This window comes from Streptopelia decaocto (genome assembly GCF_964273445.1).
Source record: "Streptopelia decaocto genome assembly, chromosome: Z".
NCBI classification, from domain to species: Eukaryota; Metazoa; Chordata; class Aves; order Columbiformes; family Columbidae; genus Streptopelia; species Streptopelia decaocto.
Window position 1 is genome coordinate 46,386,676 of NC_138657.1, and position 12,633 is coordinate 46,399,308.

Here is a 12,633-nt window from a genome sequence, read left to right on the forward strand (position 1 = left end):
GAATGTCTTACTTAACATCTACACTAAAGCTCTTCCGTGGTAATTTATATTCATTGCTACTTACTTCAGCCACAATAGAGGGGCAGTTCCCATTCTTTTTTCCTGCTTTTCACGTTTTTGTAGATAGATGATTGTCTCTTTTTGACTCTCTAAATTGAACTTGGGGAAGTCTGCTGGAAGGACGGCTCTTGGAGACTCATTTGCAAACTGAGTAATTGTCCAAAACTAGTGAAGTGCTTTGCTCTTGTCTTGAAAAACATGTCAGTTGTAGTGTCTTCTCTTAAGCTGTGTTGTGCATGAATTGAATACTAGTGCTTTTTCCACAGGAGAGTTAAAAATAGGGTAGATAGCAGAAGTATGAAAACCATCACTATGTGCACTAGTTTGATACCTCTGAATATTTCTGAAAATACTGATTCAGATGGCATGCATTATAGTTTTGTTTGTATGCTGATGGATCTTAGTAGCCAGATGTTCCAGGCACGTAATGAATTACACTGTCACAACGTTTATGTAATATATTTAGTCATTTGACAGAACTTGGTGGTAGTCTGTTGGTTTTACAACAGTATGTGTTCTTATTTTTAATAATGCAGTCATATTTTAAGGATCTATAATTGTGTTTTGTTTATGAACTTTGGTGTGGAAAAGTAATTGTTCTGCTTATGCTCAGAGAAATATATAGTTCACATAAACATTATTTACTAAAATGCCTTCTCTGTACTTCAATTTCAGTTCTCCTTACAAACAGATATGACCAGAAGGCAGTTGGAGTATGAGGCAAGGCAAATCAGAGCTGCAATGGAGGAACAACTAGGTACTTGTCAGGACATGGAGAAGCGAGCACAGGTATAGTTTGTCTTTTGTTATTAGAAGGGATGAAAAAAAAATTTCCTGCATTTTTATGAAATTATTGGTAGTTGTATCTTACAACTGTGTGTAAACACAGTGATACCTTAGAGCATTTAGTTAGCCTTTCAAATACAAAAATAGGAATCAGGCCATAGGAAATAACTACACAGCAAAAAGTACCCTTTGCATGTTTTGAAAGAAGACTTGTGAGTACACAGATGTAGACAATTTCTTAAAAAAAAAAACCTTTTAAAATTATTATTTGCTTATTTTTATTACCATTTTAGTTTCAAACAAACATGTATTTACAACTACTTTATTTATATCTATCATGTTTGGTTTTTTTCATGCTTTTAAGTTCAAAATAAAATCTATGGTTGAGTTCCTTTAACCAGAAACCACGTATCAAAGAATAATCTTTGCAAACAAGGTATTCAAGTAAAATGTAATTCATATACGTATCTGGAAGTTGGTTGCTCTCACCAAGAATTGTTTTGCATTCATGATGAGGATGTAGAATTCTATATGCAAATCGTGTTACACCCATTTGGAAGTATAATTCTAATCTAATTGTGTGGAACCTGTAAATGGAGAGATCAGTTGCTTGCTAGTTATAAAAAGTATTCCCCCCACAGTAACAAAGCGACAATTTGCATTGTTAACATTTATTTCCAGAGATGTTAAATAACCGGCTTGCTAAGATATTTTTTTAAATGGTGAATGTTACAAAAATAAGTCCTTTCAATAAAAGTAGGTTCTATTTGTCTTGCCAAGTTTACTCAACACAAAATTTTGCTACGTAAGGAAACATTTCTATTTTTGTTTGTGACTAGAAAAGCTGCTTTAAGTTTCAAAGTTAACAATTTAGTAGGACTTTTCTGAAAATTCATATGGTTATAAGTATTTAGGAGAACAGATATCCTTCAATTGTGAGGTGTGTACATAAAGACTGTGTAGGGCTTTGCCTACGTAGACCTACTCTGTCAAACCCAAGTTTACTGTGCCTGGATAATAACTGGCTCTGATCTGGAAGCTGTATTACTGCATTATGGAGGTTTATCAGCAGTGGTGATGCGCTGCACAAATTCAGCTATACAAATGGTGTCAGCCAGTCCTGGGTGAAGGCAGATCAAACTCAGGATTTTCTGTGGATGTCTGCTTAGCCCTGTTGCAGAAGAAGGTGTTACAGAACTTCTGGGAAAGTTCTCTTGCTGCTAAAAAGCTTAAGCTAGAGCAAGGTGAAGTAAGCTAAATAGGTAGGGTAGGCTGCTGACAAAATTCTAAATGCAGTCAGGCAGAGAATAAGTGAATTTTTTCAGAGAAACAATTTGCCAAGAAGACATTGAAAGATTTTACGGTTTTCGGAATTAATAACCCCATGGTTTTATCACAACTGTTTTGTTGTCTATCTATGTGTATAACATGTACTTTAAAAAATTACACTGTCTGTTGTGATTATATGAAGGTGGGAAAATAAGAAGTAACTACTTCTGCATGTGCTTCTTGTGAATTGGAGTGGTAATTCCCCTTGGTTTTATTTTACCAATAACAGGTGCCAAAACTTTGTAGAAGTTCATTGGTGTACGAATACATAAAAGCAAATTCTGGATTATTTCACTGTGATGCTTAAAGGTGCAAATTGCACCATTCATATTTGGCAGGTGTAATGAATTTCCTGGTGTTTCAACTTTCTGCTCTGTGGTTTCCTTCCCTAACTAATTGTGACACACAATTCAATGCAAAATGCAGATTGAAGAGAGAGAATGGTTCAGCTATATGAAGTGTGGCATTGCAGACATCTCTGTATTAAGAGTCACAAAGACTGATTCTGTGAAAGAGCTGATAACCTTCTGTTGTTCAAGTAGTCATTACACTAGCCACCCTGTCTCATGGACCTCTTCCCTCTTTCATGTGTCATTATTTCCTTTAACCTCTTCTTTTGAAGCAAGTTAACTCACAGCAACTCACCATTTGTTATCTTTTGTGAAGTTTGTATGTAACAGTCACTCAGAAATGCATTAGAAGACTGTTAGCAATTCATTTTACCATGCTTAATTACTTGCAGTGTATAACTACAGTGTAGTTATATCTACCCTGAAGTGTATAACTACACACAGTAGTTCTTGGGGTAAAAAACCCAAAGCCATGCTTGTCTGTGTTTTGACTGTTCACATGTTGTGGCATTTATACTTAATAATAAGAAGCAGCAAACTTTAATTTCTGTAAAATGTAAAAGTTCCAAGGATGAAATTGTGTTCACATAGAATTTATCATAGCATCATAGAATGTCCTCAGTTGGACAAGACCCACAATGATCATCGAGTCCGACTACTGTCCCTGCATATGACAACCCCACAGTTCACACCGTGTGTCTGAGGGTGTTGTCCAGTCTCTTCTTGAACGCTGTCAGGCTTGGGGCTGTGACACCTCTCTGGGGAGCCTGTTCTAGTGCTCCACCACCCTCTGGGGGAAGAACCTAAACTTCTCCTGGCACATCTTTCTGACATTCCCTCGGGTTCTGTCATTGGTCACCAGAGAGAATCAGCATCTGCCCCTCCTCCTCCCCTTGTGAGGAAGCTGTGGACTGCGATTGAGGTCTCCTTCAGGCTGAACAAACCAATTGATTTTAGCCACTCCTTGTATGGCTTCCTCTCCAAACTCTTCACCAGCTTTGCAGCCCTCTTCTGGACACTCTTCAGTAGCTTTATACCCTTTTTATCCTGTGTTGCCCAGACCTGCACACAGTGCTCCAGGTGAGGCCGCACCAGTGCAGAGCCGAGCGGGACAATCACCTCCCTCACCCGGCTGGCAATGCTGTGCTGGATGCACACAGGACACGGTTGCCCTCTTGGCTGCCAGGGCACTGTTGGCTCATGTTCAACTTGCCATAGACTGGAACCCCCAGATCCCTCTCTGCAGAGCTGCTCTCCAGCATCTTGTCCCCCAGTCTGTATGTACAGCCAGGGTTGTCGTGTCCCACGTGCAAAATCCGGCACTTGCCCTTGTTGAACTTCATGCAATTGGTGATTACCCAGTTCTCCAATTTGTCCAGATCCCTCTACAGGGCCTCTCTGCCCTTAAGAATGTGAACAGCTCCTTCCAATTTGTGTCATCGGTGAACGTACCTAATATTCCCTCAAGTCCTGTGTCCAAGTCATTTATTTTTCTGTCATGCCAGAACAAGAAGGATCTGATATTTTTTTAGGTTTAGAGTTACCGAATATCTTACAAGAAATGATTATTCATATGAGAATTTATCTCAGGATCCTTAAAAGTTTGCTAGAACAGCAGACCGCTAAAGATATGTGAAAATTTGGATTCTGGAGTCTTTTACAGATTAAGATTTCAGCACTGTTATCTGCATACAGTGGTCTTGTTTGTAAATGTAGACCAACCCATTAATATTTTTGTCTGTCATGTATATTTTATTTTGAAAAAAAAAGAGAAGTGTTTTAGAACAAAATATTCTTTATTTTTACTTTCTAGAAAATTACTGTTTTTCTATCACTGTGAATATTGAGAATTCTTTTTTGTTATAAGTTTTACTAAAGCAGTAAAGTTCAAATAATTGCTAACTTGTAATTGTTAAATTACTTTATCCAACAGTTTTATGTTAATAAATGTGATTAGTAAATGTAACTGGGAATATGCTGGGAACAAACAGGAATAAAAAGTGATGTTTCTCTTATATGTTCTGAAGTTAAAACCATTCCTGGTGCTTCTTCAATTGTGTACCTCTGGTTTTGTGTATTTGGCATTAGGCTGTATGCCTTTGTGGCAGGAAATGGATTCTTTTTTCTGCTTGTACAGTGTTTGGTACGAATAATGCTCCCAGTTAATAACTCCTCAATTTATCTTTAATACAGATGATGAGATAAGGAAGAATGGTCTGATGATTACATCTCTGGACTAAAATTAGGAGGGTGGATTGAATTCCCGATCCTTTTGAGGACTCCATCAGTGATACTGGGCCAATCATGCAATATATATATTTTATTTATTTATTTATTTAGTCTGCACAAAAATATATGTACAGATACTTAGATTCTCTTGATGCCCTTTATAGAATAAATTGCTGGTTATGCAGAAACAAACTAATTTTAGGGGAAATTCAAGCCATTCTTAAAGACCGTGTCAGTCATGCATTACTTGACCAATGCACAGTTATTTCCAGGAATATATTTTTATTATAGAATAATAGAATCATTTTGGTTGAAGGAGACCCGTAATATCATTGAGTCCAACCATAACCTAAATCTAGCACTAAACCACGTCTCTAAGATCCTCATCTCCACATCTTTTAAACACCTGTAAGAATGGTGACTCCATCACTTCCCTGGGCAGCCTGTTCACCTTTGCATGAAGGAATTTTTCGTGATACCCAATCTGAACCTTCCCTGGTGCAACTTGAGGCCATTTCCTCTCATCCTATCACTTTCTACTTGGGAGAAGAGACCAACACCCTCCATGCTACAACCTCCTTTCAGGTAGTTGTAGACAGTTATAAGATCTCTCCTCAGCCTCCTTTTCTCCAGGCTGAACAGCCCCAATTCCCTCAGCCGCTCCTCATCAGACTTGTGCTCCAGGCCCCTCACCTTCCAACCGCTCTTGTAGATGGGTGTCACATTCACTAGCTTCCAGTCAACTGGGACCTCCCTGGTTAGCCAGGGCTGCTGGATGGAAATAATGGAAAGTGGCTTGGTGAGCACCTCTGCCAGCTCCCTCAGTGCCCCTTGCATGGATCCCATCTGCCCCCATGGACTGAAGTGTCTAAGTGGTGTAGCAGGTCACTCACCATTTCCCCTCAGATTTGGGCTTCATTCTGCTCCCCATCTCTGTTTTCCAGCTCAGGGGGGTCTGTACATGGAGCACAACTGGTATTACTGTTAAAGACTGAGGTAAAGAAGGCATTTAGTACCTCAGCCTTTTCCTTGTCCTCTCTCAATATGTTTCCCACTGCATCCACCAGAGGACAGAGATTCTCCTTAGCCCTCTTTTTGTTGCCAATGTATTTACAGGAGCATTTTTTGTTCCCTTTTACAGCAGCAGCTAGGCTCAGCTCTAGTTGAACTTTGGCCCTTCTAATTTTCTCCCTGCATAAATTCATATCATCCTTGTAATCCTCCTGAGTTGCCTGCCCCTTCTTCCAAAGGTTATAAATACTCCTTTTTCTCTTGAGTTCCAGCTGCAGGTCTCTATTCAGCCAGGCTGGTCTTCTTCCTCACCGGCTCATGTTTTGGCACATGGGGACAGCCTTCTCCTGCGCCTCTAAGATTTCCTTCTTGAAGAGTGACCAGCCTTCCTGGACTCCTTTGTCCTTCAGGACTGCCTCACGAGGGACTCTGCTAAACAGCCTCCAAAACAGGCCAAAGTCTGCCCTCTGGAAGTCCAACATAGCCGTTCTGCTGACCACCCTCCTTCTCCCAGAGTAGAAAACTTGATCTTTTAATGGTCACTATGCCCAAGGCGACCTCCAACTGACACACTGCTTATGAGCCCTTCTCTACTTAGAAACAACATGTCCAGTGGGGCTCCTTCCCTAGTTGGCTCTCTAACCAGCTGTGTCAGCTAGTTGTCTTTCATGCACTCCAGGAGCCTAGACTGCTTCCTCTCTGCTTGTGTTGTATTTCCAGCAGACATCGGGTAGGTTGAAGTCCCCCTTAAGAACAAAGGCTAGCGATCAGGAGACTGCAGAATATTTCATCTGCCTTTTCACCCTGATTGGGTGGTCTGTAACAGACCACCACCAGGGTGCCTGCCTTGTTGCCCTTCCCCTTGACTCTCACCCATGGATGTGGAACCCTGTCATCACCCTCATCAAGCTCCAGACAATCAAAACAGTCCCTAACACACATGGCTACCCCACCTCCTCTCCTTCCTTGCCTATCCCTTCTGAAGAGTTTATAGCCATCTAATGCAGCACTCCAGTTACAAAGAGTCATCCCACCATGTTTCTGTGATGGCAACTACGTCATAGTTTTTCTGCTACACAATGGTGTCCAGCTCCTCTTTGTTGTCATGCTGTGTGCATTCATATAGATGCACTTCAGCTGGACTATTGATCATGACACCTTTTTCTGGTGAGGACTGTTTCCTTTGTGACCATCATCAAGGGCTTCCGTGGTTTCTAACACATAGATAACCCTTGTGTTTTTCTACCACATGGCTCTCCATCCCCTACCTCCACTGAGACAGCAGATGGAAGGGCCTCGCTAGCACCCCTTCGCATGAATGCTGGCATGTCGCCCTTGGCTTTGGCTCTGCTGTGTCTGGTTTCCTCCCTTTCCCCCTAACAATCTAGTTTAAAGCTCCTTCAAGGAGCTCTGCTAACTCCTGCCCCAGGATCTTCCTCCAACTTTGAGACAGGTACATCCCATTTGTCACCAGCAGGCTAGGTGTCATGTAAACTGAGCATGATCAAAAAACCCAAAGTTCTGCTGGTGGCACCAGTTCCGCAGTCAGGTATTGATCTCTTGGGTCTTTCTGCATCTTTCCTCGTCATACGCTGCAACTGGGGAGCAGAGGAGAACACTGCTTGTGCTCCCAATCCTGCAACCAGTCATCCCAGGGTCCTGAAGTCTCTCTTGATTGCCTTTGGATTTTCCTTTTCATTCTCATTGCTACCTACCTGAAAAATTAGTAGAGGATAGTAGTCTGAGGGCCTAACCAGGGCAGGAAGTTTTCTTTTCACATCTTTGATGCCTCCCTGGGGCCAGGGTTAAACTTCCCTAAGAAGTGGGTCTCAGTTTGGGCAGCTGCATCAGTACTTAAGGATTTCTTGATCTAGGAGCAAAGGGGGATGAATTATCTGTTTGCCTCATGTTATGCTGAAACTTCTCTGTGTGCAGCTTTCCAATTTTATTGGCATTTTTTCTGATACTTTGCATTACAAATTCAAATCAAATTTATATTTTAATGTTCATCACTTTGCATCTCTAATAAATGTTAACATTTATGATGCTTTTCCTGTAGCTGCTTATGGTGCATGTTTTAGGAATTAGTTCTATTTTGTGATGCTATTTTCTTCTGTATTTCTAAAATTTCTATATAACATTGTGTTTCTATTCCATGTGTATCTTTTGGCATTAGCACCTTTTGAAAGTTCATCTTATTTCTGTTTTCAGATTATAAAGACATTAAATAAGATTGGCTATAATGCTGGTCCTTGCAGTGTCCACTAGATGCCCAAAGCCTTTCCTTTTTTAGTATAACATTGTAATGTAAACGTTAACGAGGCAGAAAGAATCAGGATTTTTCTTTCAGTTATGTGTCCTTTTTATTAAGCTGTCCATCACAGAAACAGTACTACTTAATCAGTTCATTGTTCTGTTCATATCCTGATATTATTTGACTAATTACTTTCTGCTCACTTTTAAAGTTACATAACTTCAGTTTATTATCAAGCTTATACAGGGATATAAAACTTCATATGCTTACTGTTTCACAGAATCATAATGCATCCTGTGCCTCACAGTACAACTTCTATGGAGTATATGTATCCTGTAACATTTTGGGTTTTTATCATACCCTTTACTAACCACAGAATGGCTGCAGTGGGAAATGAGTAGCAATGTGGCTGTAAAAGACTGATTCAGAAATTTTTATAATATCCCAGGCAAACCAAAGAAGCAGTATGTAGTTTTCTTCTTCATACTCGGCCTGTAAATTCTTTGAGATTTTTAGGAGCAGAAAAATATTCAGAGGCTGTGCATAAGAAAAACTCTGAAATCATTATAGTAACTGAATATAATAGAAGTAATTCAGAATTTCATACCTTCAAGAAACTCTGCAAATATAAGTCTTCCTCAAATCTCTTCAAGGCAAATAGAAGTCTAATATTGGAGATCAAGTCAAATAATTTGCTGAAGATCTGCACAAAATGTCAGTTTCAGAAACAGGAAGTTTGTGCAAGTTAACTGGAGCATTTTCCTGTACTTGAGTGTATACTGTGTGATGACCCGTTATATCCAAATGAGTATCAGTTTTATTAAAAACCGAACTACTCGCTATGTTTTCAGTGTTTGCAATCATGCCTGTGTTTTTTTATGAACATTTGAATTAGCACATGAATGAAGTAGTTTTGTTTTGTAGTCAGCTGTATTTGCACAGAACTCTTCATACTGTCATTCTAGACAGTATGTAAAAGGAGTTTTTGAACAAAATCAAACATGAAAATGCATTCGTTTCAGGCGAGGGTGGCGAGAATTCAACAAATAGAGAAGGACATTCTTCGTATACGACAGCTCCTGCAATCACAAGCAGCTGAAGCAGAGGTTAGTGAGCAGTTACTTGCCTTCTTTTGAATATGGTATCTTTTTCTGGGAAAAAAAAAAAATCATAAAATGGTAGGATTATTTGCATCAGCTAGTGATGTAATAGTTAATCAACTAGTAGGCTGTTACTTGCTCTCTGGCCAGTGAACTGAGGGTGGAATACCTGGATTAATCTTTGTGCTGCTACTGAACTTTAATCACTAATGGTGTACCAGTTAAAAGTTAACTGATGTGCAATGTATTATGAAGGCTGAGTCTTGGTTTTAGTAAATAATTGTAACAATCAGTTGTATGTGCCTTTCTAAGTATGAATCTCTGATAAGCACCTTCGTGGTTTGCTTATCTTTTGAGAGAGATAAGATTAAAAAAGAGCAAATACAGCTTCTGTCAGACTTTGTTACAGAAGCCTGGCATGTTTTTAGTGTTTAAGTATTGGGTTGTGTATTAAGAAGTACAAGATAATGTTTGCTGTAAATTACAAAGTCCATGGTAGTAATTGCTGTTAACAAAAACTACTCTCACAGTGGAAATTCCAAGGTCAACTCAATTTCTTATATTGGTAAATTAAATATGAATTTTATGTTGGACCTGAATATTTTATGGTTTGCCTTCACCCAAAATAACTACTGTGAAAGCTCAGATCAGCGTTTTGATTACTAAGGGCTGTGTATTTTTCCATTTTGAAAAATCATGATTTCATAATTCCAGGGTTTTGGGGAAGATCTGGTTTTGTAAGTGAAGCAGACACTAGTGTGTGTAATTAAAGTTGTCTGGTCTTTTGACATGTTAAATAATCCAGGTATTAAGCCACATTGATGAGTTCCCCCCTGAGCCTTCTTCAGGCTCTCTCAGCCTCTCTGTACATGAGAGATGCTCCAGCCCCTTAAGCACCTTTGTGGCCCTGCACGGGACTGACTCTAGTACGTCTATATTTTTCTTGTACTGGAGAAGCTGGAAGTGGACACAGTTCTCCAGATGTAGCTTCACCAGCACTGAGTAGAGAGGGAGGATTTACCTTCCTTGACTTTTCTGGCAAAACACTTCTTAATGCGGCCCAGGATACTGTTGGACTTCTTGCCACAGGGTCCATTTTTGGTCCATGTTCAGCTTGGGTGTCCACCAGGACCCCCAGGTCCTTTTCTGCTAAGCTGTTTTCTAGCTAGGCAGCCCCTGGCATCTACTGGTGCCTGGGGTTGTTCCTCCCCAGATGCAGGACTTTGCACTTTTCCTTGTTGAACTGCACAAGATTCTCTTATCAACCCATTTCTCCAGCCTGTCCAGATTCATCTGAAAAGTGGCTGAACTATCTGGTGTATCAGCTTCTCCTCACAGTTTTGTCATCCCAAACTTGAATCATAGAATTATACAATGCTAGTGATTGGAAGGGACCTCGAAAGATCATCTAGTCCAGTCCCCCTGCCAGAGCAGGAACACCTAGATGAGGCTACACAGGAACGTGTCCAGGCGGGTTTTGAATGTCTCCAGAGTAGGAGACTCCACAACCTCCCTGGGCATCCGGTTCCAATGCTCTGTTACCCTCACTGAGAAGAAGTTTCTTCTCAAGTTTAAGTGGAACCTCTTACGTTCCAGCTTAAACCCATTACCCCTTGTCCTACCATTGTTTTTCACTGAGAAGAGCCTGGCTCCATCCTCGTGACACTCACCCTTTGTATATTTGTAAACATTAATAAGGTCACCCCTCAGTCTCCTCTTCTCCAGACTAAAGAGACACAGCTCCCTCAGCCTTTCTTCATAAGGGAGGTGCTCCACTCCCTTAATCATCTTCGTTGCCTTACGCTGGACCCTCTCCAGCAGTTCCCTGTCCTTCTTGAACTGAGGAGCCCAGAACTGGACACAATAATCAAGGTGTGGTCTCACCAGGGCAAAGTAGAGAGGAAGGAGAACCTCTCTGGACCTACTAACCACCCCCCTTCTAATACACCCCAGGATGCCATTGGCCCTCTTGGCCACAAGGGCACAGTGCTGGCTCATGGTCATCCTGTTATCTACCAGGATCCCCAGGTCCCTCTCCCCTACCCTGCTCTCTAACAGGTCATTCCCCAACTTATACTGAAACCTGGGCTTGTTCCTGCCCAGATGCAAGACTCTACACTTGCCCTTGTTATATTTCATTAAATTTTTCCCCGCCTAGCTCCCTAGCCTGTCCAGGTCACGCTGGATGGCAGCACAGCCTTCTGGCATGTCAGCCACTCCTCCCAGCTTGGTGTCATCAGCAAACTTGCTGATAGTACACTCTATTCCCTCATCCAAGTCATTGATGAATATATTGAACAGTACTGGGCCCAGTACTGACCCTTGAGGCACTCCACTAGATACAGGCCTCCAAGCGGACTCTGCCCCATTGACCACGACTCTCTGGCTTCTTTCCTTCAGGCAGTTCGCAGTCCACCTCACTTCCTGATCATCCAGACCACACTTCCTCAGTTTAGCTATGAGAATGCTGTGGGAGACTGTGTCAAATGCTTTACTGAAGTCAAGGTAGACCACATCCACTGCCCTGCCATCATCTATCCACCTTGTTATATCTTCATAAAAGGCTACAAGGTTGGTCAAGCACGACTTCCCCTTGGTGAAGCCATGTTGACTGCCCCTAATTACCCTCTTATCCTTGATATGCCTTGAGATGACACCAAGGAGAAGTTGTTCCATTACTTTCCCAGGGATGGAGGTGAGGCTGACCGGTCTATAATTACCCAGATCTTCCTTCTTGCCCTTTTTGAAGACTAGGGTGACGTTAGGTTTCCTCCAGTCCTCAGGCACCTCTCCCGTCTCCCAAGACTTGGCAAAGATGGAGAGTGGTCCAGCAATGACCTCAGCCAGCTCCCTCAGCACCTGTGAGTGCATCCCATCTGGGCCCATGGATTTGTGGATGTCCAGATTGCCTAATTGTTCCTTAACCCAGTCCTCATCAAACAAGGCAAATTCTTGCACTGTCCTGTCTTCCTCTGGGGCCTCAGGGGTACGGGGCTCCCCAGGACAGCCTCTGTCAGAGTAGACAGAAACAAAGAAGGCATTCAGTAACTCTGCCTTCTCTGTATCTTCTGTCACCAGGGCACCCACCTCATTCATCAATGGGCCTACATTGCCTCTGGTGTTAGTTCTATCTGCCACATATTTGAAAAAGCTCTTTCTGTTGTCCTTGACCCCTTGTGCCAGGTTTAATTCTAACGAGGCCTTAACTTTCCTAGTTGCCTCCCTACATCCCCTGACAACAGCCTTATATTCTTCCAAGTGGCCAGCCCCTCCTTCCATGATCTGTAAACTCTCCTCTTCCACCTGAGCTTACCCAGCAGTTCCCTGTTTAACCACGCAGGTCTCCTGGCTCCCTTCCTTGACTTCCTACGTGTCGGGATGCTCTGATCTTGAGCTTGGTAGAAGAAATCCCTGAACATTAACCAACTATCTTGGGCCCCTTTACCTTCAAGCAGCCTTGCCCATGGGTTTTTCTCTAGCAATTGCTTGAAAAGGCCGAAGTTTGCCCTGCTGA

General features: G+C 41.7%; 1 protein-coding gene across 11 annotated transcripts in view; it reads left to right on the forward strand.

The window, feature by feature from the left end:
* APC (APC regulator of WNT signaling pathway) overlaps nt 1-12,633 on the forward strand; it is a 108,729-nt gene that overhangs the window by 58,187 nt on the left and 37,909 nt on the right. For 7 of the 11 annotated variants that reach the window (XM_082074392.1, XM_082074399.1, XM_082074395.1 and 4 more), the window contains 2 exons: nt 736-849; nt 9,042-9,125. In XM_082074392.1, coding sequence (XP_081930518.1) covers nt 736-849; nt 9,042-9,125 — 198 coding nt within the window. The remainder of the gene's footprint in view (nt 1-735; nt 850-9,041; nt 9,126-12,633) is intronic. The other 4 variants (XM_082074401.1, XM_082074393.1, XM_082074402.1 and 1 more) reach the window with 1 other exon arrangement.